The sequence below is a fragment of the Neofelis nebulosa genome, chromosome 1, assembly GCF_028018385.1.
Source record: "Neofelis nebulosa isolate mNeoNeb1 chromosome 1, mNeoNeb1.pri, whole genome shotgun sequence".
NCBI classification, from domain to species: Eukaryota; Metazoa; Chordata; class Mammalia; order Carnivora; family Felidae; genus Neofelis; species Neofelis nebulosa.
This window is the reverse complement of record NC_080782.1, coordinates 19,896,676-19,921,341: the sequence shown is the minus strand read 5'-3', so window position 1 is coordinate 19,921,341 and position 24,666 is coordinate 19,896,676. Positions and strand designations below refer to the sequence as shown.

General features: G+C 34.9%; 1 protein-coding gene across 4 annotated transcripts in view; it reads left to right on the top strand.

Annotated features, from left to right (window-relative positions):
• The window catches only part of LOC131504246 (cadherin-10), a 210,178-nt gene that overhangs the window by 59,284 nt on the left and 126,228 nt on the right, over positions 1–24,666 (top strand). For 3 of the 4 annotated variants that reach the window (XR_009257886.1, XM_058716302.1, XM_058716311.1), the window contains exon 2: positions 14,936–15,291. Coding sequence is in view for 3 of the 4 variants with exons in the window: in XM_058716302.1 (XP_058572285.1) it covers positions 15,061–15,291 (231 nt within the window). In the remaining variant the exon portion in view is untranslated. Of the gene's footprint in view, positions 1–4,698; positions 4,746–14,935; positions 15,292–24,666 lie in introns of those variants that run through there. The other variant, XM_058716319.1, reaches the window with a different exon arrangement.

Sequence of the window (24,666 nt, the reverse complement as noted above, 5' to 3'; positions counted from 1 at the left end):
TGTGCTTCCCACCACACTGTGTTCTCTGTTCGTATGGATATACCACAGGTGTTTTATCTCTTCCCTTGTAGTTGTCCTACTCCTATTTTAAGAATGGAAACCAGCTAGGTTTTAGAGTTTTATCATCAAATGAAACTGCTATCATCCAAGATAAGTTATGGAAGCGATCAATGTGTTGTGCTTAAAAAAGTGAATATAAATGTTTACAAAAAGAAATCAGAAATGTTGAATGAATACAGGAGTCTTCCATTTTAAGAAATTAGGACTGGAGGCATATGCCTTCTTTGTGACCCTTTATTCTCATTACATAACTGACCTACGAGAAAATAAAAGTGAGAAAACTCAATCTCCACTCAACTTCCTTTCTGTATGTCCCACTCACCTCCCCACCCCCAGGTATCTATGATTCTTTGTTGGTGGTGGTGGGAGGCAGGAAAATAAGTTAAAATGTCCTCCAATGGAAACGCAAGCTAGATAATACTTTCTTTGATTAACTCAGTCCATTAAAAACTATTCACACACAAGAATACAAACACACGCACAAATACACAAAGCAATAAAAACATGCCTTTTTCTAAGATGCAGAATGCATGTTTGGAGGAGTAATCAAAAAGTCAGGAAGTAACACCATGTAAAAAGAATGCCACGCAGAAAATCAGAAGGTGACATGTACACAGGAAGGGGTTATATACAGAAGATATACCTAGTATCCAAGGGAGCTAGGAAATGCTGAACAGCATTCTGCTTGAAACAGTCATTTGCAGTTAACTGAGGAGATGTCATTTTATAGATTATGTCTTGATGGTCCAGAATTAGATGTACCACTTTGTTTCTGGCACTGATCTTGACTCACTTAATTCTTATTAAAATGATGCATCTTTGTGATTCTCATAGTGATTGTGACTGAATATGGGTCAAGTGTATAATTGTTTCAGGGACCAGTGAATAATCTCCTCTATTATCTGAAAGCTTATAAATTTCATTGCCTTCAGTAAGCGTAGATTTTTGTTATATGACTTTTTTTTTTTTTTTGGTATTACCCTGGATTTAAGCAGTAAATGATTCAGTAAAGCAGACTTATAAACTGTAATACCTTCTAATGGTTAAAAATAATTACAGATGTGTTTCTTCCATTGGTGTTTATACTACAAAAAAAGTCAGATATACATACATGAAAACCAAAACTTTTAAAAACAGGTGGTCATATGGGGCGCCTGGGTGGCGCAGTCGGTTAAGCGTCCGACTTCAGCCAGGTCACGATCTCGCGGTCCGTGAGTTCGAGCCCCGCGTCAGGCTCTGGGCTGACGGCTCGGAGCCTGGAGCCTGTTTCCGATTCTGTGTCTCCCTCTCTCTCTGCCCCTCCCCCGTTCATGCTCTGTCTCTCTCTGTCCCAAAAATAAATAAAAAACGTTGAAAAAAAAAAAAATTAAAAAAAAAAAAACAGGTGGTCATAGGGGCGCCTGGGTGGCTCAGTCGGTTAAGCGGCCGACTTCGGCTCAGGTCATGATCTCACGGTTCGTGAGTTCAAGCCCCGCGTCGGGCTCTGTGCTGACAGCTCAGAGCCTGGAGCCTGTTTCAGATTCTGTGTCTCCCTCTCTCTCTCTGACCCTCCCCCATTCATGCTCTGTCTCTCTCTGTCTCAAAAATAAATAAACGTTAAAAAAAATTAAAAAAAAATAGGTGGTTATAAAACTTATCATGTGAAAGACTGAGAGCTGTATTTCAGTTGGAATTCCAAGAGGCATAGCAGGGAATTGAATGGTACTGATGAGGCCAGGAACAGGGTGTAAATTTAGAGTAAGGGACAGAAATGACTAAATGTAGCCATACCTTTCAAGAAAAATTGTTAATTATTTTTATTAACTAATTTGTCATCAATTCCAACTTTCTTCCTAAAGGCATAATTCTTTAAAAAGAAGGATTGCTACTGAACCTTTGTTCTCAAAGGGACTCGGATAGCGACTTTATACTTAAAATTCAACATGACAATCATACGTTTTAAGTCCAAAGCATTCTGTGGACATTACATGTCCAAACACATTTTTGCTAACATTTTTAATAAATATTCTGTATCCGGAATGTGTATATGTCCACATGCTTTTGTGGTCTCTAATTCAGAACACTTCTGTGGTGTCAGATCTCCCCACTCCAGTGAGTTCATCTTTTCTGTGCTCAGCAAACTGGAAGCTAGCCAGGATGTCTTCTCGATAACAGTATTTCAGTGTAAGTTTTAATCATGATAACATCTATTCATTATTAAATTATGCAAGACATTTCAGAACGGTGCAAGGGAAATCGGATGACCTGAGTTGTATTTCTGGTTATGACACGAACTAATGGAGACTGAGCACATCATATAACATTACTCTTGAAACTGTTTCCATCTCTGTCAGATTAAATTATGGGAGAAAAAATTTATTTCTGAAACTCAGTTCAAAAGTACTTGATACTGGGTGACTCAGTTGATTAACCGTCTGACTCTTTTTTTGTTTGGGGGGGTGCACAACTGGGGGAGGGGCAGCGAGGAGGACAGAGGATCTGAAGGCTATGTGCCGACAGGCTGACAGTAAGGAGCTGATGTGGGGCTCAGACTCATGAACCACGAGATCATGACCTGAGCCAAAGTCTGATGCTTAACCAACTGAGCCACTCAGGTACCCCAAGTGTCTGACTCTTGATTTCAGTTCAGGGCTCGTCTTGTGGCTCATGGGTTTGAGCCCCATGCTGGGGTCTGTGCTGACAGTAATACTATTTCTTTTTAAGTATATTTATTTTATTTTGAAAGAGAGCATGCATGAGCAGGGGAGGGGCAGAGAGAGGGAGAGACAGAATCCCAAGAAGGCTCTGCACTGTCATCGCGGAGCCGGACATGGGGCTCTAACCCATATGTTCGTGCTAAGGCCAGGCACAATTTCTCCCTTAGGCACAGTAGGCACAGAGCTTAGGGTCCCCCTTACTTTGGGGGAGGGGCCCATGAAAGTGTTTTTATTTCTTTTAAAATCAGAGCCAAAAAGTAAACTTTTATATCAAAGACAATTCTTTAATATGTAATATTAATATATGTGTCCTTATATGAATGCCATTGTAAAATATGTTTGCTATTATGTTTTATCGAGGAAAAAGTCCTCAAGGGGCCCATGGAAGTCATAAGACCAACCTGGCTAAGATAGAGAAGGCTGTGGCTGAAGAATTAGATGGCTTGGACTCTGCATTATAACAGGCCTGGACCTAAGTTTAGGTTTGAGCTTAGACATCTTAAGAAATTATGTCATACAATCAAAATGAAATGATTCCATTTTATCATGCTCGTTTTTTTGTACATGAGCTTTGTACAGTTGTTTCCCTGTTTGTGACCCATTGCATATTCATGATCCGTCATTCCAATTCATGGAAAACAATTCCATCCCACTATGTTGCCAGAACTCAGTTTAACCACTGCACATGCTTGCATACAATATGCACAAGTGTTCACAAGATGACACTCTGTCTCCTCTTCCCTGTGTGTCATCTACGATATGATTTCCTGCAAAAAGATTTCTCAGAGCTTCCATGTTTGGATTCGGGGCTCTTTTCACCCATCAACACTGTTAATTCTTAGATAGTGAGAATCGTTTCAGCTTTGTTCACATTTGACAGCCTCCACACAGTAGAATGTATGGCACACAGACAGTGCTCCATGAACGTTGCTGAGAGAACAATCCTGAACCTCAGTGACTGCATCGACGTAGTGAAAATTCTTTTTTTTTTTTTTTTTTTTTTTAATTTTTTTTTCAACGTTTTTAATTTATTTTTGGGACAGAGAGAGACAGAGCATGAATGGGGGAGGGGCAGAGAGAGAGGGAGACACAGAATCGGAAACAGGCTCCAGGCTCCGAGCCATCAGCCCAGAGCCTGACGCGGGGCTCGAACTCTCGGACCGCGAGATCGTGACCTGGCTGAAGTCGGACGCCCAACCGACTGCGCCATCCAGGCGCCCCGACGTAGTGAAAATTCTAAACACAGTCCATTGAAATGTGTGGGAAAAAAATACATCCACAAGCAAATATTGGTACACCTAGTGCATTGGGATGCTTACTATAATATAGCTTAATATTTTAAGTATCTACAAAACTCACACTATGTCTTAGAGTGCATACTTAAGCATCGATACCTTTAAGACTTAAAAACATGAATAAATATTAGAAAATAAAGAAATAAACCTTTTATTGTCTTTTTGGTTCAGTTTGAAATATATGATGAAAGTACTATTTAACATTGAGCCAAGCATTGTGAAAAATAGAAAATAAATTACAATCTAGTCCCTTTCTGCCCCCAAGAAAATGAAATTTAACGCAACACTATTCCAATTTTATATTTCAGCTACAGATGCATAATTTAGGAGTTAATCCTTTTTTTATGTAATGGGCCTCCATATAGAGATAAGATAGGCTATCTCCAAATGGGCTTTTTTAGTATTGTGCAAATATTGAAGCATAAAAGTGTCTGCTTCTTTTATTTAAGCCTGACCATCTCATAAATGCATGCCAAAAAGATCTGTCTAATGATGACTGTGCTAATCCACATGTAATCCACTATATTTATAAAGTAAGTATATCTTTATGACCAATAATATATTTCCACGTTTGTACCTTTGAATAATTTTACAAATTAATGTCATGTCTCTTTGTACTTTTAGGTTTACCAGCAAGAACACAGATTGCTGTATAGCAAATCCCGATTTAGTGCATATACTACACTTTCACATAGTAGGACACTCTGAAGTGTGTTGTGATTGTTTGCACGCTATTTATTCGTACATGCACAGGTCTTCACATAAGTAACTTTGAAAGGAAAGGATCTTTAAGGGGTTTTTCCTTCTAGCTATAGAAGTTTTTCCTTGATGTTCTTCCAAGAATGCATTAAATGAGGAATGACACCCTACCTTGGTAAGGAATTCCTAATAAAATTCTCAAGCTCTTTCTCCCCATCTCTTCATTCATTGCTTTTCAGAAGCAGTTTAAGCCCTGGATCAAAGAAAATTGGGTACCAGATGGGTTTTATCCTAACATCTTTAAGTTACCCTGAGAGCATTCTTGCTACCAATTTCCACACAGTGAAATAAATCCTAGCTACAGTAGAATGAGACTTCCAGGAAGCAGCAGGTGTAATGTCACAGCTGTATTAGCACTGCTAACTTGATCGAGGATCACGTTACATCTGGGACTGTCACAGTCACTACTGAAGTTACAAAGGCTGCTGAGAGTGAAGCAAAAACTCTTGGGTGCTATTCTTTAGCTTATTAATGGGAATCTTAGAGAAAATGGCCACACTAACTTATGTGTCTCACTCACCAATGCTTCTCTTTACTCCTGCCGCATGCTTTATCGACCCACTGCACCCAGTTTTTGTGTGCTTTGTCTGTTTTTGCTAATTATCATGTTAAAATGTTAGCATGTGGCTTAGCTGGAGAAGTATATTACTGGTTTGCGTGCAGGTCACACTCTGGGGGAATAAAATTAATTTCAAAGGCTTTGCTTAGAGGGAAATTTTAATCTGAGAAGAATAACAAGGATCGGAGCTTCTTGGAATTCTGTCTGCATTTGTAACATTCCTAGCAATGTTTGATAACTTATCTGATACTTTGTGTTACGTATTTCATTTAAAAATCATATATTGATTTCCTATTTGACTGATGTTTTATGTGAGTTCTGTGATGTTGTATATAAACAGGATATGAGCATAAAACGGTACAAATGGTCATTGATGCCATGTTGTACATTTTAGAAAAATAAATTGTTTCCTTCTCATTGAAATATTTTAGAATAATAATATTCAATTCCAAAAATATTTATTGAATATTTTGTGCAATCCATTTATGTGTAACTTTTGATTCAAGACATAAAACCATGCTTTAAACCTACAATCTAAACAGAGATACATATGCAAACACATACTTAAAATAGAGTGATAAATGTTCAATTTAGAATTATATATTTCCTATGACATTAGAGCACAGTAGGTAATGTGTAATGAATGCTTGGAAAATAGGATTAAGCATATGGACTCATATTATTCGAGTCCTAAGTGTAGGGCTTTGATTCAGTTATTTCACATAGTGCTTTTTACTAGATGCATAAAATGGTATCAGATGCATAAAAAGAAGTATTTAGTATGCGCTGGCTCACTTAAATTGTATAAACATACCTGAAAAATGTTCTTTTCTTTCTCAATGTTGAAATTTCATTAGGCTGTATTGGTGCTATAAACCTCTAAAAGGATTAAAATTATTCATCCATAGAGCCTTGGATTGGGTCTTAATAATCTTCAGGATTTTCTATTGTTATAAATGGTAAAATTAAAGAAAATTTAGGAAAATGGTACATTAAAATCTTAACATAATCAGCTGACTGAAGAATGACTAATTCCTTTTATTAGCCAAGGATGGATTACAGCTCAATGGATCATCTGTGATGTGTAGAGACCTAATTAATTATTGAGATGAGTCAAAATGTCTATTATATTTTGTGATCTGCCATTCTTTGCTTACATATATAAATAAAATTAATATGTTTTAGAGAAAAATGGTTTTGATAAATATTTTAGAAGAATAATGAAAACTCTGTGATTGTAAAAGTGAAATGAAATCCAAACATTTGAAAACGTAAATCTAAAGGAAAACAGAGTTTGTAGCATGATCAGAATAATTGCTGTAGTGTACTGACTTTAATCAAATAGATCTTTCAGATTAAAAAAAAAAATTCTGGAATAAACTTGATTATTTGGAAATAATCATTATCTTCCCGCAATAATCACCTTATATTTTATTTTCCTGGAAGTGTAACAGGACACATATCTGAGCTGTGAGTCATTAAACAAGGGAAAGTCATAAACACATTCTGAAGATGACTTAGGTTTAGAGAGTCCTTCGATTTTCTATTCAAAGTGTGTAGGCCAGCCTCATTGGCCTTACAGGGGAGCTTGTTAGAAGTGCGGAGTATTGTGCCCCACCCAAACCCACTAAGTGAGAACACTGACTTCTAACAGGAGCCCCAGGAGATGTAAAGGTTTGCAAAGCACTGGTCTATTTTTTTTTTTTTTTAATTTTTTTTCAACGTTTTTTGTTGGGACAGAGAGAGACAGAGAATGAACGGGGGAGGGGCAGAGAGAGAGGGAGACACAGAATCGGAAACAGGCTCCAGGCTCCGAGCCATCAGCCCAGAGCCTGACGCGGGGCTCGAACTCACAGACCGCGAGATCGTGACCTGGCTGAAGTCGGACGCTTAACCGACTGCGTCACCCAGGCGCCCCTGCAAAGCACTGGTCTAAAGGAATTACGGGAATGCAGAATGAATGCTCAGCGATGGTTCAATGATTCTTGTGATACTCATGTGAAATTATTTTTGAGATTAAAATACGTTACTGGGGTTTTGAAAGGGCTTCTTGAAAATAAATTTATTAACTGGAAATAAAATTATATAATTTCATTAATTTTTAGCATTTTCATGGCAAGAAATAGTTTAACTTTGGTCTCAGCCCATTTGATTCCTTCTAATTATAGTTCCGTTTACAAGTATAGCTCCCTTAAATGATATTTTCATATTCTAAACTTTAGCCTTTATTTTTCACCAGAAATAACCCAACCGATTCAGAAAGACTTTTTTTAAAACATATTTTTTACTTAATTCAAGAAATGTTGGAGTGCCTAGTTGGGCGCAATTGGTTAAGCATCTGACTTGATTTCAGCTCAGGTCATGATCTCATGGTTTTGGGGATTGGGCATCATGTCTCTCTCTCTCTCTCCCTCACTATCTGCCCCTCCCCCACTTGTATGTGAGTGCGCTCTCTCTCTCTCTCTCTCTCTCTCTCTCAAAAATGCATAAATAAACTTAAAAAAAAAAGAAATGTTTACTCACACACTGATATATACACAGTAACAATTCACTAGTGAGGGAAATTCAATAAAGTATAAATAACCTAGACAAGATTCAGAATTATGTATTAGTGAGGGAGTAGTTTATGTACATAAAAAGTTACATATCAGGCTTGAAACTAAATAACCAATCAGAAATAATGTAAAAAATATATATTTTTTAAATATCACTTGGTTCCATGTTATTATCCTGGTAGTTAGATATATTTAAAATTTTTAATTGATTTGGGTCAGGGTGAAGTGGTTTTTGGAAAATTAATTTAGCTAATACCCCACGGGATATATTTTAAGTAAAAAAAAATGAAGGTTAAGGAAACCTGTTAGTGTACATTTTTTGCATGAAATGATGACATAAAATAGTGTGTTGATTTGCTTGCTCTCTGCCTCTCTCAAAAAAACAAAACAAAACAAAACAAAACAAAACACATAAGGGTTCCTGGGTGGCTGAGTTGGTTAAGAGTCAACTCTTAATTTTGATTTAGGACTCGGGTCATGATCTCAGGGTTGTGAGACCCAGCCCTACATCAGGCTCCCTGCTGAGTGTGGAAACTGCTTAAGATTCTTTCTGTCCCTCTTCCCTTCCCCTGCTCACTTTCACTCTTTCTCTTTCTCTTTCATAAAAAATAAATAAATAAATAAGTAAAATAGTGTGTTGTCACATACAATAGGAAGAAAAACAAAAAAAGCTGACCACTATGAAGAAAAAAACACAAACAAGGGTATATATTGACAGACTATGTTGGAGATGGGCTTGAATTAATGGAAGTGTCAAAGATGTTCCACATTTTGAGTTTAGTGAAAGAATATTTATTTGTGGTATTTATAATGAAAGAGCAATATGTTGAAAAGTCTAAAACTGGGTTTCTAGCTGCATAGACCATACCCAGGAAGAATTTACATGGGACAAATTAACTGTTGGTTTGTTTCATACAATCCCTATTTTTATTTTATGTGTGTATTTATGAATTGTTTATTTTTTGCAGCATTTTTAGGTTTCCAAGAAATTTAAGAGGAAGGAACAGAGATTTCTAAAATACCCACTGCCCCCCCCCCCCCATACATAGCTTCTCCCATTAACATTGCTTACCAGAATGGTATATTTTCTTACCAAGGAATAACCTATATTGATGCATCACAATTGCTCAAAGTCCATAGTTTACCTTATGGTTCACTCTTGGTGTTATACATTCTATGGGTTTAGACAAATATATAAGGATGGATGTGTAAGGTTTTGGAGGATTCTACTGGTATATCTTCTTGATCAAAGACTCTTTTCTCAGCCATGTCCAGTCTACTAATGAGCCTAATCTTTTATGTGACAGTGTTCTTTATTTCTTGCATTTCTTTTTAGTTCTTTCTTAGGATTTCATCTCTTTACTTATGTTGCCCATCTGTTGTTAATATGCTATCTACCTGATTCATCAGAACACTTAATATATTGACCACAGTTACTTTAAATTCCAAGTCTGATCATTCCAACATTCCTGCCATGTCTGATTCTGATGCTTGCTGAGTCTCTCCAGTTTGTGTTTTTTTTTTTTTGCCTTTTGGTATCCCTTGTAATTTTCTTCTTGATAGCTGGTTATATTGTACTGGAAATGGAACTGCTGTAAATGTTCCTGTAGTAATGGGATGTTTAAGTGTGGGGGCGGGGGAAGCGTTCTATAGCCTCTGATTAGTAACTGTCTTTTAGTGAGCCTATGCCCCTATACTGTGAACTTCACAAGCATTCCTCATTTTTTTTTCCCTCTGAAGGAGAAACCTGAAGGCTATATGGGATTGAATTCTGTATTTCCCTTCCCTCAGGTCAGTTAGGCTTTGATAATACTCCAAGTTAGGCTCTGGTTAACTAGTTTCCCTGCGGGCAGACCTTGTTAGGAACACAGTGTTCGGAGGCATTTCAAAATATTTCCTTCCCTGTTGAAAGCATATGGGGATTTTTATGACATTTTACTTTAGGAAACTGGTGAGTCCCCGTAGGTAAATCTCCAGGTATTGAGGAGCACCTCCCCAAACAGCATGGCTGGGTCTCCTGGAGTTTTTAATTTTGAGAGTTGTGTGCACTAAGCCTCCATTAATTTGTCAATTATAGTTCAGTTTTCCTCTACCATTACTGGTTCTAAGATGGTTTCTGCTCCTGAGTCTCTGCTGGTAAGTCTTGTTTCCTTCTATTCACATGTCTCTCTCTCCAATCTTGGGAACAGTAGTTTGCCCAGAGTCCTGTCTCTTATGGATCCAAGAAGAATTGCTGTTTTTTTAATCTGTTCAAGTTTGTGTTGTGTTAGCTTGGAGTGGTAATTTCAAGCTCCTTACATGTGAAACCAAAAAATATCATTCTTTTTTATTGTTTAGTAACATAGCATTGTACAGATATACTCTAATTTGTTTATCCATTCACCTGTAACATTTGGCTTATTTCCAGGTTTTTTCTCTTATCCATAAACTTCTGTAAACATGCATATACAACGTTTAAATGAGCATATACTTTCATTCCTCTTTTTTAAATACCTGGGAGCAGAAGACTGGATTATATTGTAGATGTACTTTTACTGTTTTAAGCATCTACCAATCCTATTGCTACTGTAACAACTTACCACAAACCAAGTGACTTAAGACAACATAGATTTATGTTGTTGCATATCTAGAAGTCAAAGTCTAAAATCAAGGTGTCGAGGGGCCGTGTTCCATCTGGAAGCCACAGGGGAGAATCCACTGCTTTCCTTTTATAGTTTCTAAGCTTCCTGCATGCTGGCTGCTGCCCTCTTGCTCAGGGCACTCAGACCCCTTGCTTCTGTGATCTTATCTCTTACTATTGACTCTGATCCTCCTGCCTTCTTCCTACAAGGATCCTTATGATTACAATGATCCCACTTAAATAATCCAAAATACTCTCTTGAAATCTCTACAATCTTTCGATTAATAACATCTTCAAAGTCCCTTTTACATAATTACAGATTCCACAGATTCCATTATCTTCCAAGGAAATTATATAATTTTACATTCCCATTAATAGTGTAGAATTGTTCTAGTTCCTCCACATTCTCACTAACACTTGTTAATAGTCACTTTATTTATTTATTTATTGAGAGAGTGTGTGAGCAAGCAGGGGAGGGGCAGTGGGAGAAAAAGAGAAAAAAGAGAGAGAGAATCTTAAGCAGCACTGAGATTCCACCTTAAGACATGAGATCATAACCTGAGCTGAAATCAAGAGTTGGACACTTAACCAAATAAGCCACCTACGTGCCCCAATAGTTAGTCATTTTAATTTGCATATCTCAGATAACGAACAACGTTGGATACCTCTTCATGTACATTTTTGCTTTCTATAGGTTAAAATGTCGGTTCAAATACTTTCCCCATTTTTTATTGGACTTTATGCTTTTGATTTTTGGATTTTGAGCATTCTTTGTATATTCTAGATATGTCTATAACCAAATATAATATGATATTATATATTGTTGGCTTGTCTTTTTTTAAATATATTTAAACATATTTTAATGATTTAAAATCATTATTAAGTAATGTAGTGTTCAAGCTCATCAAGTTGTATAAATTAAACATGAACAGATTTTTGTATCTCAATCATATCTCAGTAAAGTGGTTTAGAAATAAAAATAACAACAAAATATGAAAATATTAGGGTAATATTTGATAAAAAGTAAGCAAGATCTGTACACTGAAATCTCTAAAACATTACTGAGATGAACTCATTGATGTAGAGATATATAGGGTTTTTAGGTCAGAAGAGTCAATGTTGCTGTGATGGCCATTTTCCCCAAATTTATCTAAAGATTCAATGCAATCCCAGTCAAATCCTCACAGGCTTTTATATAGAAATTTCAAGGTAATTATAAAATTTAAATATAAAATGCAAATGTAGACATATATAGACATACATATGTAGACAAACTGATTTTTGACAAAAGCACAGAGGCAATACAGAGGAGAAAGAATGGACTTTTCAACAAATGGAGCTTGGGAAACTAGATATTCATATGCAAAACAAAGAACTTCAATTCATATCTCACACTATATACAAAACTTGATTCAAGTTGGATCATAGACCTAAGTGTTAGAACTAAGACAATAAACCTTTGAAAAGAAGACATGAGATGAATCTTCTTGATCTTAAGTTAGGCATAGATTTTAAGTTTATTTATTTATTTGAGAGAAAGAGAGAGAAAGAGAATGGGAGAAAGCACAAGCAGGCGAGGGACAGATGAAATATTGAACTAAGGTGAGATCAAGAGTCAGATGCTTAGCTGACTGAGCCACCCAGGTGTCCCCAAAGATTTTTAGATATGGGACCAAAAGCCCAATCGAATAAAGGAAAAAAAATCATAAATCAAAATAATCAAAATTTAAAACTTTTGGGAGCACCTGGGTGGTTAAGCGTCCGACGTCAGCTCAGGTCATAATTTTGTGGTCTGTGAGTTTGAGCCCCACATCAGGCTCTGTGCTGACAGCTCAGAGCCTGGAGCCTGCTTGGGATTCTGTGTGTCCCTCTCTGCCCCTCCCCTGCTGGCTCTCTGACTCTTTCTCTTGAAAATAAATTAAAAAATCATTAAAAAAATTAAAACTTTTGCTTTTAAAAATTTTATGTAATCTTGTCATCATTTGAAATGGTTTATCAAATATTTAATTCATGTAAAATATATTTTTAACATATTTTAATTATTTTAAATCAGTATTAAATAATACATTTTACTATAGACCCTACAGGAAACTTATTAAATAATAGAAACCAGAAAAATGATGAAAAAAAAATTCCATGCGTATGTAGAGCTCCAATTATTTACTAGCAATTTTCACAGTTATCATCTCCACCTGCTTATTCCCCAAAATATTGATGCTTAAACTTTTAAAATTATAGATAGTTATAATTGCATTGAAAATGATCGCCAATATATCTTATAGTTGCTGGAATATATTTTTAAAATGAAAAAAAGAGATGAAATGAGAATGTTGCTTCAATAAGTGTTAAAGCTTTCACAGAAAGTAGATACAGTAAATTATACACACTGCCCTCTAATGTTTAGGAACAGTGAAAGTTTCTGGAAATATTATCTATCATGCCCTGTTACATAAAAAGACAAACATTGGTTTGGTACATGTTCCTATTACTTAGAATCCAATCAATTTAAGTTTCTGTAATGTCAGTGCTTTGTAAGGTAAAATCATTGTATGTATCAGATAATTTCTATACTCCAAGTATAGCAATACATGATTTTTTAATACAGTTTACATCTGTCATTTTGAATGCTTCACATGCTGTAGAGAACTCCACTGTCATTTAATACACTCAAGGGAATACTGCTTCACCATTAATCTTATTTGTAAAACATGTTTGCATTAACTTTTAAATCTTCTTAATAAAAGAAAACCGAAAAGAATAAGCAGATTGCTAACAGATTATTGTGGATGAAAGCATAAATGTCAGTGTCAATGCTGGAGGACTTAGAATGCTTGCCATATTAGAGAAAAGGAACTCAATCCTTCGGTACCAAAACTACTTTTTTATAAGAAATGTTTTATCCTATTCTGAAATAAAATCCTTACCTAACAGGAAACAAACAAAGAACAATCTATAGAGAAGATTTTAAAATAAAAACAAGATTGTGAAGATTAACAGTAATATAAACAAAGAATAAAATAAAGTAATCATGATTTCAAAAATGTATTTCCATACATAAGTGTTGGAGCATAACTACATAGAAAAAGGAATGGTACTCAGATTTTTTAATCAACTTATAATATATTCATTTATTCAATTAAAATGTTTATTGATCATCTGCTGTAAGAGTCTGTTATACAGTAGCAAAACAACCCATGGGATTACAGCAGGGAGACAGAATGCATCCCGAATAAAATAAAGCACTTATAGTATATGGGTATATATGGAATGTTAGGGGAGGATTCAAGAAAGACCTGAAGGAGGCAAGAAGTCTAACCAAGTGGACCTCTATGTGGAAAAACATTACAAATAGAAGGAAAAAGTAGAAAGTTCTAGTTTAGGAGAGGAGAATATGAAGTGTATTGCAAGGTGAAAGAAGAAGGAGACTTTGGCTGGAAAGGAGTCAGTTTTAGGAGGTGACACGGGGGATTGGGGTAAAATATGAGGTCAGAGAAGTGACCAGTAGTCAAGAAATCAAGTACAGAATTGTAGGTTTTTGTAAGGCATTGGGTTTTAATCAAAGTGAGAGGAGACTTCATGTGAGTTTTTTGTTCAGATACGTGACATAATCTGATTTATATTTAATAGGGTTACGTGGGTTGAGGAAGCAAGCAGAGGGAGGGAGGTGGAGAGCAGCCTGGAATCTATGGCCCTCCCTAGTCAGGCTGGGGCGGTGTGGAGTTCTAGTCTCAGAACTTTTCTAGTGGGAGTACAGCTGACAATGTCATTCACTCCCTCTACACAGTAGTATGAATTATATTACAAATGGATCTACTTTAGTAGTGATTTTTTTCTACTTTAAGAGGGAAGAGAGAACTTTTCAGCCAAAGGCACTTCAAGTGTTTTAGTTGTTCTTGTATTGCTTTTACCTTTGAGCAGAATTAAATTGGAAGAAACTGCTGCTGTTTAAAAACATTCAAATATCATTGCATCGCACAACAGATGCATGTTTTCTGTAGCTTTAATTAAATCAATATTTTGTTTTCAGTTTTTTAATTTATGTTGTTACTCTGAAAAAATTGATGTGCAAAATTAACTTCATCCCTACTCCATATAGGGATCATAATTCCTGAAAACTGTTATAATCACAAAAGAAAAAAGAAACAAAGCTTAATATGTCCCTTCCTTAAAATTTGTCTGAAAGACATTATTTACCATGATCTTTTCATAAATTGCTGACATGTTACTAGACAAGCAATATCTTCCAAAAGTAATCATTATTTTATAAAACTGCAGGAAAGTAGGTATTTTGTTTGCTACTAATCTTTATCAATTTCATATTTAAGGTAACAGGTAACATTCATAATGTTTTCAACTGACTTTTTTTTGTTTGTTTTTTTTTTTGTTTGAAGCTTTTGGAAACATGTCCAAAACATTGATGAGATGTTGGAAACCAGTTGAAACACAGTAAAATTCAACTCAATAAAATAGGACTGCTTTCTCTTCATCCACGTTGGAAATTTTCAAGAAGTGAACTATGACAATATACCAATTTTTGCTACTATTTCTACTCTGGGTATGCCTGCCACATTTCTGTTCTCCAGAGATAATGTTCAGAAGGACTCCTGTACCCCAGCAAAGAATTTTAGGTGCACGTGTACCTAGGAGTGATGGCAAAATTCTGCATCGTCAAAAACGTGGGTGGATGTGGAATCAATTTTTCTTACTGGAGGAATACACAGGATCTGATTACCAATACGTGGGCAAGGTAAGTTTGCACTGAAATGGCAAATATTTACATTCTTTCTTTACATGTCTTAGGAAAATTTGAAGGTTATCAAGATCATCATTCTTATAAATTTTATTCTCTAAATATCCATAAAGCAATTTTTGTTTATGGAATAGAAATTATAATTTGAAAAACCACAGAATAAATAAATACAGCATGGTCAAGGTAGAAATTCACTTGATAGAATTAATTCTGTCCATTTCCTCATGGATTAAAGAAGTACTAAAATTACGCTTTTAGAATTTGTAGTCAGAAATCAATGATAGTGAGAAAACTATACGTCAATCTGGCTACTTGAAATGACTAGATAGATAGATAGATACATATGCAATGGTTCCCATCGCTCTCGATTTTCGCAGGGAGGAAAAGACATTTAAAAGTAGTTTAATATTCTATAGAATGAGAAAGCAAATGTCATTAAAAATATGACCTGAGGCCAAAAAAAAATAGCTTTTTTATAAGAAAACTTATTTCAGATATGAGTGTTATTTACTTTTCTTAAGTCTCACTGTGGGCACATTTATATAAAGGAAAAATACATAGAAGACAAGCAGGTAGAAGTGGTTTACTTATTGCGATATGTGGACAGAGACAAGTTTCTACTCTATTCACTTATAAAAGTGAGGAAAATTAGTTGTGGTTGGGAGTCGAATGAAAAGTAACAATGAATGCTTGTGTGAACTATCTTCTGTTCATTTTGAGTGTTCTTTTTTGGCACTATCTGAATGTAGTAGAAGTTAGTGTCTTAAGAAAGGTTTTGTGTTAATAGGCATGGTTATTATTTTTATGGACAGTATAAAAATATATCAAAGAAGAAAGGGAAACACTAGCAAGATAAAAGTAAATATAATCACATGTTAATACATCCTATGTTAACACTATAAAGTTATGATAGATACATTACCGTGATGGAGAATTTTGCGTTAACCTAAACTTTAATAGCTTCATCCAAACAATTAAAATGCGCTAATAATTTTTAATCCTCTAAGAAAAACTATTTTTAAAAGTTATGTAAAGTATTTTTTTCATTGATTTTAAAACACTTTGATACGTTTTTTCATGTTCCAATTATTTCAGTCATCTTTAAATGTCTGCCAATATGGCATAGATGACATTAAAGGTTAAATGTTATATCAATTATAAGGAGAAGGAAAAGTGGCAGCAATCTGAGCAATATGACCAGAAAGCACACAGTAGCAGACTTATCACAGGTCACATCTGATTGGGTGTCCAAGATCAGTGGGTTAAGGTACATTTTATGGTTGTCGTGATAGGCAACTTTTAGTTAATGAAAGCAACCACATGAAAATATAATAACAGAAATCTACACCAAAGAAACTATACAGTAAATAATTTTCTTTGGTTCTTCCTGAACAAAGAGCTTATTTGGGTTATTTGCCTGTGTTTTCTTTTACCTAGTCCATTTTAATAAGGATTTAATAAGTGTTGGTAAATTAAATTACCATTGCATTATATACTCTCTCATGATAGTCAAGTAACTTCTTATGCACTTTCATTTGTTCTCTCCCAGAAGAGTGTCAACACCTTGAGATCAAGTCCTATACTTCACACCTCACTTTGTCTTTGGCTCTTTGAATAGAGCTTAATATTTCATGGATTGAATTGACCTGAGTTGCACTGGATTGAATTCCCAGAATCATCTGGTCCTGCTCGGTTCTTTGGGAGAGGGGGGGGATCTAGTCTAGAATTTAAATCCCTATGGGTAATTAAAACTGGTAATACTTGTATATGCATCTTGATATACAAACCAAATTTTATTCTTATTTACTCTGCTTGAAAAAGGCAAGTCAGAAAACTCTTTAATAAGAACAAACATAAGGAATTTATGGGATGTGTCCACTAGTTCCTTTCTATATAATATGTGCCGAATTACTAGATCAACAGAAATTTATTATATTCTGTAGCAATAAGCTTACTTCTAATGCCCAGAATATCTATTTTTTGGTTTATATTTCAGGACCACTTTGTAGTTTGAATCATTTATTCATGTCATGACCTGTGAAATAGCTATTTAAACATTTTCCTTTTCTATAGTATAGTACTTGCATTAATTACTTATTATTTATATTGCATTAATTACTTATACAATTAAAAACCTTATTTAGATATAAACAGATTTGCAGATGTCAAAAAGGCAATGTGCAATATAGAATATTTTAATAAACATATACTACGATGGATATAAAACATTTTAAATTCCCTAAATAATCTTTCTAAAAGTACTTACAGTAAATCTAATACATATTTATCCTTTCTTTCAGAAATTTCACTTCCAGTTTTTACTACCTTTAAAGTAGGAATGTAACATTGATGCTTAATGATGTATCTAGGTTGGTTTAGATATATTAGTAATACATGTTCTAATTACTTGACATATGGAAGATAATGATAGACACCCCATTGTAGTGGGAAATATTTGAGAAGCTCAGAATAAGAAAATGGAGAGAATTACACTGATAGGGTGAAGACAAGACTGAAAGCACATGCGTGAAGAGGGAATCTTTTTTTTTTTTTTTAATACCAAACAATTTGCCAACCAAATCCTATAAAGAATAGATTGGTATATAATTTCTCAGATAAAAGCCCATTACTGATTAAGGGAAACAGAGGGAAAAACCTATTGCTTATCATTGGGTAAAAGCTGAGGGAAGCTTAGGAAAATCATATAATTGTGGAGCCTCTGTAGCTCAGTGGGTTAAGCAACAGGCTCTTGGTTTTGGCTCAGGTCATGATCTCATGGTTTGTGGGTTCCAGCCCTGTGTCCGGCTGTGCATTGACAGTGTGGAGGCTGCTTGAGATTCTCTACTCCCTCTCTCTCTGCCCCTCCTCACTCTAACACTCTGTCTCCCTCTCAAAAATAAATAAATAAATAAATAAATAAATGCACTTAAAAAAGAAGGAAAAGCATGTAATCAATGATCAGAAGACTTAGGATATAACCTTGTTTCTACTACTATTTTTCTCATAGTGGTTAAATCAACCTACTTCTCTTAGCCTTCATTCCTTCATGTATGAAATCAAACTATGATTATGTGAATGGTTTAATTTATATATTCATGTCATGTAATTATATATGTTAGTTTTACCCACATTAATTTTAATATATTCATCTTACTATATATTCATTTTTAATTTAATAATATTTTGCATTATAAAGTATATGAGAATTTTAAAATCCATTTAGAAAAAAAAGAAGAAATAAACAGAGAGAAAGAAAGAGAAAAAGAGATAGATCAGTCGCCAAATTGTCTTTGCCATGACTGTTATTAAGAAACCAAGCCAAGAGGCACTCGGGTGGCTCAGTTGCTTGAGCGTCTGACTCTAGATTTCGGCTCAGGTCATGATCCCAGAGTCGTGGGATTCAGCCCTGCATCAGTCTCCATACTGAGTTTGCTTAATATTCTCTCTCTCTCTCTCTCTCTCTCTCTCTCTCTCTCTCTCTCTCCCCACCCCTTCCCACCCCCGTCCTGGCTCTTTCTCTCTAAAATTAAACAAACAAACAAGAAACAACGAAGCCAGCCAATAATGAACTCACTCAAAGCATTTCTTTGTTCAGCTCTTGAGGATCAAAACACATTTTCCTCTAACCATTCAATCAAATACATCCTGAACCAAAATATAATTGTCGTTAAGTTATTTTTTTTTCTTTTCAGTGAGATAATAACAAAATTTGCCTTTAAGAAGTTTCCTTTATAGGATAACACCATGTCACCTCGCTTTAACTTCCATAGCAAGGGGTTTATATTTGAACTTCAAGTAATCTACTTTTGTACTATGTTGCTTTCATTTTGCATCTTTCTATAGACATATTACATTTTTCCAATTTAAGATTTGAGAATCATTATAACTATAAACTTTTTATTTAAGTATAACTTTTAATCACGGTTTCTTAATTGCCTGATTCAATCACCCTGGACAAATAATTTCAAATATCTAGGTTCCAAATATTCAAACAATATACATAATGACATTAAACTAGATACTCTTATCTATACTACACTGTCTATTAATTAACATGAATTTAAACCACAAAAAACCTAGATACTCTTGAATTTACTTTAAGCTGTAACAGATAAACAGTGGTCAAAGAAATACTAATTTTATTTACTACAAAAATTTTGTATTCATTTTATATAATAATTACTCTCAAGTGGGGAAGAGCATGTTAAAATTAGACTTTTAATAAAAAGCAGATACTGAGAAAAACCCCTAACACCCCAAAAAATTAATAACATATTTGGATAATAATAACCTGATTTTGAGTGAGCATAGTAAGACAATTCACTCCAGGAAGTGAAAATATAATAATACTTTAAAAATAATTAGGGTAACTGTCTACATTTTTTGGTACAATAAAACCATCAGGTGGTGGCAGTAAAGGGGCTGCTACTGGGATCTAGTTGGCAGAATCCAAGTTTACTGCTAAACCTCGCAATGCATAGAACAGACCTCCATAAAATTTTCTAGTTCCAAACATCAAGTGTGCTAAGATCAAGAAATACTGTCCTAGTTTGCCAGTTTTTTTTTTACATTTTCCTAAATAGCTCAATCTTTATTTTAGTTCTTTCTGGGTTCTTGCTTCTGAACCTGCTCCCATTTGTAATTTTATTTCTTCCTTCCAGAGTTGCCATTAGTATTCACTTTCTGAAACGGACTTCTCTTAAGATCTCCTCTCCTTCATGTCCTATCTAATCTTGAAGTCATGCATTTGGTTCCAGCCTCTTAATCATCCTTTTCTGTAGACTTATGGGCTCCACAAACCCCCTAAAAATGAATTATGCATTCATTCTTTCAGTAAATATCTAGAAGACCCACTACTCAGATATTAATTACTCCTATTAAGTATATAGTAGAGAAAATATAATTTCTCTGCTCACGAAGTATCTGCCTTTAAGAGAAGGAGAAAATAATAAGTAAAGCTAACGGGAAGTTATGGGACTCTTTTAATCTCTGATAGAGCACAGAACCCAAAAGCCACCAACAAAAAAATAAGTGCCAACTATCCCCCTGTTCTATTTCTGCAGTAATTGTAAGTAAAGTGGAAATGAAATTTTGGGATTTGCATCACATAAATCAATGTTATTAAAAGTCAAGATTGGAGAGCCAAGGTATATGCTTTGATTTTTTACTTGTCTTTATTTCTTTGGAGCTCTTTTGATGTACAATGCCTCATAAAAAGTGATCACTGTAAATTTCTAGAAGAAAGATCTTCCAAAAACTGAAAAAACATGATCCATGAAAGAATAACCTAACCTTAAACAGAATGCCAGAAATACCAACTGTGCCCACCATATTAGACCAGGTTCCTTTCACCCTTAATAATGTAGGTACAATCAAGTCAAACCTGTTAACAGGGGAGAAAGAGTAGTTCTAGGATAGAGAACTATCTATCTATCTATCTATCTATCTAGGATAGAGAACTAGGATAGAGAGAGGAAGCTTCCCTGACCTCCCCACTGCAGTCTTCCAGGGGTGAACAGATCTGAGTCGAGCACGTGGAGAAAATGCTACATAAGAGTTCAGAAATTGCAAACATTTTAATGGATGTTAAATATTATCTTCAGAGAGTTGGATATTTTAACGACTGTAATAATACTGTTCTTGACACTAAAAATTCCAGGTGAATATTTCTTAAAAACAATCCAAATATGACCAAAAAAGACCTACATTAAACAAACAAACAAATGACAACAACAGAAAACCCTTTAACTGTTTAATATATAGAGATCTGATTTTAGTGGGCGGGGGCAGGCAGAGTGTTGGTATATGATTATTTTCTATTTGAACCCTATTAATTACAGCCACTAAAAGAATGAGGCATGAAACAAATAACACAGTAGACAATTTTAGATAGAAAAAGTCCTGGAAGAAAGTAAATGAGGATGATGTGACAGATACTGGCAGAGACTCCTTTAGATTAGGTGGTTCTAGACCTTCCTGATGAGGGGACATTTGGACTTTTGGATGGATCAAGACATTATTTATCCGATATGCAAAGATCACAAAATAAGACAAATCTGAATTAGAGTGCTTAAGATCTTCTTATACTAATCTTCAAGCAAGAGGTAATAAAAGCATTTTTAAATAGAAGCCTGGCCTGCGGAACATTGATAATGTTTTCCAGGCAGACCACCTCTTGGTTTTTAATTCTCAAAATGCATACAATATTTATATCTTTCAATACAATGATATTTCAGCCAGAAGTTATATAGGGAAAATATGCTTGCATCCTCAAAGCTCACTATATTTTAACAAAGCAATATTTAGGAAGGTAGATGAGTTGCATTCCAGATGCATTTGCATTGAGGATGAAACTTCAAAACCAGGCATAGATGATTTGAAGATATCAAAGGCTGTCAAAAAGAATGTGTATCCAAGTTTTATAACAGAGAGAAGCCATACTAATTCATATTAACCTCAGGTGATCAGGTAACACGGATTTAAGCATTTTACATATTAACATTATAGCACGTTATTCATATTATACAGATTTTACTGTACTTTGGTTACTAAATTTTAGAATTGGTTTTGAGCTTAGATGTAATGTGTGAGTATTATATTTTTTCTCATTTAAAATATTAGGAAATAGGGTCCCTTTTAGCATTTTCAAGAAAAACATCAAATGGTAAATGTTGCATGTTAAAAATAAATGACATTTATTTACAAGATAAATGGAATTAAGTATGGAATGCTCATATATAAATAACAACCACAATCATCTTTTTACTTACAAGTTTTACTGGTAGTAGTGATAACATGTTTTCTATAATCTTCCATGAAGTTATTTGCATAACATGCTACCAAATATCAAGATTATTCATATAGGGGCGCCTGGGTGGCTCAGTTGGTTAAGCGTCCGACTTCGGCTCAGGTCATGATCTCACAGTTCGAGGGTCTGAGCCCCACATCGGGCTCTGTGCTGACAGCTCAGAGCCTGGAGCCTGCTTCAAATTCTGTGTTTCCCTCTCTGCTCCTTTCCTGCTCACACTGTCTCTCTCTCAAAAATAAACATTAAAAAAATTTAAAAAATTAAAAAAGATTATTCATAAATACGTGTGACAACTTCATTTTATAACCTTCATGAAACAACTCACACACACACACACACACACACACACACGCACCCCACCTAAACATTTACCACACTCAACTGCCCATATTGTCCTTAAAGGATTTATGGAAAGTCTACCCTTTCATTCTCCCATTTTTTTCGCCTTGAGTTACTATCCCAGAGAGGCTGTGAATGTTGTCATCTTTTCTTTCCTACCACAGCCTGACTTTTGTATATTCCTGTTTCATGTTTACTAATTTATTAGCCCTTCCCCACAGAAACCTCTTCTCTTTTCCTGTTTCTTCAGTTAGCCACATAGCACCTCTTAAAATCTACCTCCCTATGTCACATCCCTTGAAGTTACTTTTATTGGAATATATTTTAGAAAAAAGATAATTATGGGTTTATTTTCTAAAGGTTTTTTTTCTGTGATTTTAGGCCAATGAATTCACAAAGACTAGTAATAGTTGGAAGTAGATAGAAGGGCATTCAAAATAATAATAGACTGATGACAATAAAAAATGATTAAAATTTTTTTTTCTGTGCCAAATACGTTTTGGAAAACTTACCTATTATCTCAAAATATTCAAATTCAAATAAAAATTTAAAACTATAATTTAACCCATCATTTTTCAAATATAAACTTTTTTTTTTCAACGTTTTTTTTTTTTTTTTTTTTTTATTTTTTATTTTTGGGACAAAGAGAGACAGAGCATGAACGGGGGAGGGGCAGAGAGAGAGGGAGACACAGAATCGGAAACAGGCTCCAGGCTCCGAGCCATCAGCCCAGAGCCCGACGCGGGGCTCGAACCCACGGACCGCGAGATCGTGACCTGGGAGAGTCGGACGCTCAACCGACTGCGCCACCCAGGCGCCCCTCAAATATAAACTTTTAAGAAACATGATTACTTTATAATGAAGATTATGTGAAAATTGAGTAGATTTTTAACAAAAACTCGGGAGAAATCTCTGTAGATGAAAAATGTATTAAATCTCACATAAATTTGCTCAGCAGAAAGTATCTCAGCGTAATTTATCAGTAACAGGTGCATGTGTAATGGTCATGAAGCATGTGAAATTATTATTATTGTATTATGAATTTCTACCAAAGCCCTCTCATTTTCTTTCTTGGAGACAATACATAATTATATATTCAATTAAATTCTGTCGCCATTGTACTGAAGAATAATGTTCTCTTCAGGAAAGAAAATGAAAAAGTGGGATGTATGTTATTGTGTTTGCTCACCAATGTTTCACACTTGGTATATGTTCATAGATTCAGATTCTCAGTTACCTTTTATGAAAGCATGAAAAGGAGTGAATACTTTAATAAATGTTCTGAAGTGAGTTCCTAAATATTCATAGTCAAATTTCTACATTTTTTAGTAAACAATATTATTTAACCTTAATATTTTATTAATATTATTATTACTATTGCCATTATTATTATTGCGATGCTAATTGGGTAACTGTTCCATGGCTTCTCATAATTGCAACTAAAAGCAAAAATAAAGAACAGTATGACCATGTAAGTTTCTATATAGATGGGCTAAATTTAGAGAAGGGAGCAGTAATTTTGTTGGAATATAGTTCTCTCCTTTGGTTCTCTCCTTAGAACCCTAATCCACAATAGGCAAAGGGCATTTTATGTAAATTTCAGATTCCCTCTTTCAGTAAAATCCTTTCACTTCTTTAACTTCACATTTTTTTTTAAATTTTTTTTTCAACGTTTTTCATTTATTTTTTGGGACAGAGAGAGACAGAGCATGAACGGGGGAGGGTCAGAGAGAGAGGGAGACACAGAATTGGAAACAGGCTCCAGGCTCCGAGCCATCAGCCCAGAGCCCGATGCGGGGCTCGAACTCATGGACGGCGAGATCGTGACCTGGCTGAAGTCGGACGCTTAACCGACTGCGCCACCCAGGCGCCCCTAACTTCACATTTAAAACTACACTGTATGTGTTTATGGATTACATAAAACTATTAAATTTAGAATTTTAAATTCAGATGTTAACTCTCAGTCCAGTACTAAAATTATTTTATGAAGTATGAAATTTTACAAAGTAAGAGCATATACTATTATAGACCTTTTTCTAAAGGAATATTTCCTATTTTGGTGGCTGTTTAGCTTAAATTCCATCAGTGAACTTCTCAGTTCAGTATTATGTCTTCCAAATACCCAAAAACACTCCAAGACCACTGAGTTTTGCAATTTTCCTTGACACCAATTTCGCCACAAACCTACATCAAATCTAGCAACAAATTTAGTTTGTACATATGTG